The sequence below is a fragment of the Pterocles gutturalis genome, unplaced genomic scaffold, assembly GCF_000699245.1.
Source record: "Pterocles gutturalis isolate BGI_N339 unplaced genomic scaffold, ASM69924v1 scaffold23572, whole genome shotgun sequence".
Classification (NCBI taxonomy): domain Eukaryota; kingdom Metazoa; phylum Chordata; class Aves; order Pterocliformes; family Pteroclidae; genus Pterocles; species Pterocles gutturalis.
The window spans coordinates 5,751-6,856 of NW_010113431.1; the positions used below are offsets into that span (position 1 = coordinate 5,751).

General features: G+C 58.0%; 1 protein-coding gene across 1 annotated transcript in view; it reads right to left on the bottom strand.

Moving 5' to 3' along the window:
• The window catches only part of ZNF395 (zinc finger protein 395), a 6,957-nt gene that overhangs the window by 2,038 nt on the left and 3,813 nt on the right, over positions 1-1,106 (bottom strand). Inside the window, exons 7-8 of the mRNA XM_010074504.1 lie at positions 994-1,103; positions 778-878 (exon numbers count right to left, since the gene is read on the bottom strand). Coding sequence (XP_010072806.1) covers positions 778-878; positions 994-1,103 — 211 coding nt within the window. The remainder of the gene's footprint in view (positions 1-777; positions 879-993; positions 1,104-1,106) is intronic.

Consider the following 1,106-nt stretch of genomic DNA (forward strand, 5'->3'; position numbering starts at 1 on the left):
TCCCGCTGCCACCACCCACCCCAGCCACTGCCTCTGCATCAGCACTCTGTGCTTCCAAGGAAGATCATCACCTCTTCCAGCGCCTTTACAAATCGCTGGCACACTGACCTGGTACCCCTGAGACCCCCCTGCTTATTTCTAATCGAGTTCATTTAGCACAGCTGTGAACGAAGCCCTGCGGTTCACCCAGCAGGAAACAGTCTTCTTTGTTATTTTCCCAGTTCATTTATCTGGCACTGGATGGCAGTCCAGCGCTGCCCACTGCATTGTGGCTCTTCATCCTCACCTTTCCTGGAGCATTCACGTTTGCAAGGGAGGAGAAGAAAGATACATACTGGAAAACGTGGAGAAAAGCAGGAGGAAACTGGTGGGTGCCCGTGCCAGCCCTGATGGCTGAGCCGGAGCCATCCACTGCCACTGCAGGCACAGCTTTCAGGCTGCCCGCCTTCGCAAAACCCAGCTGGGCTGGTGCTTTTCTGGGTCTGCCCAGGAGCCCAGGGCTCATGTGTAACCTGAACTCCCCCCAGTATAAATGCACACCCGAACTGGGCAGAACTGTGCAGTCCTAAAGCCTAAATGGCGCTCCCATGCCTCCCAGACAGCCCTGGGCTCCCTGGAGGTGGGGACACATCCAACAGTGGCTTCGGTGACATGGACTGCTTGGCTGAGAACCGCCAAGCTCAGGATCTCGAATACTGGGGATATTTGCTGCAGGAATTACGAATTACGCAGCAGCAAGGTCGGGCAGGGATTGAGGAGGTGAAATCTTCGCCTTACCCGAGGTGCTGGGTCTTGACGTGCCGCTTGATGCCGACGATGGAGCGCAGGACCTTGCCGCAGCTCGGCCACAGGCACTTGTACATCACCTTCACCGAGTTCTGGTGGAGAAAACAGCCCTTGCCACCTCCTGAGTGGTGGCAGCGTCCCCCCCATGGGATGCTGGCTCAGCTCGAGCCACCCCACCAATGCTGGGACCCCCCACGGCAGCAGTACCTTTCTCTTGCGCGGAGCAGGTTCATCGAGGAGAAAGGGGTCAGAGTCGGTCTCAAAGCCGTCATCCGCCTGGGGGGAGCTCAGGGCTTCGCTGGAGTACTTGGGGCTGCCTG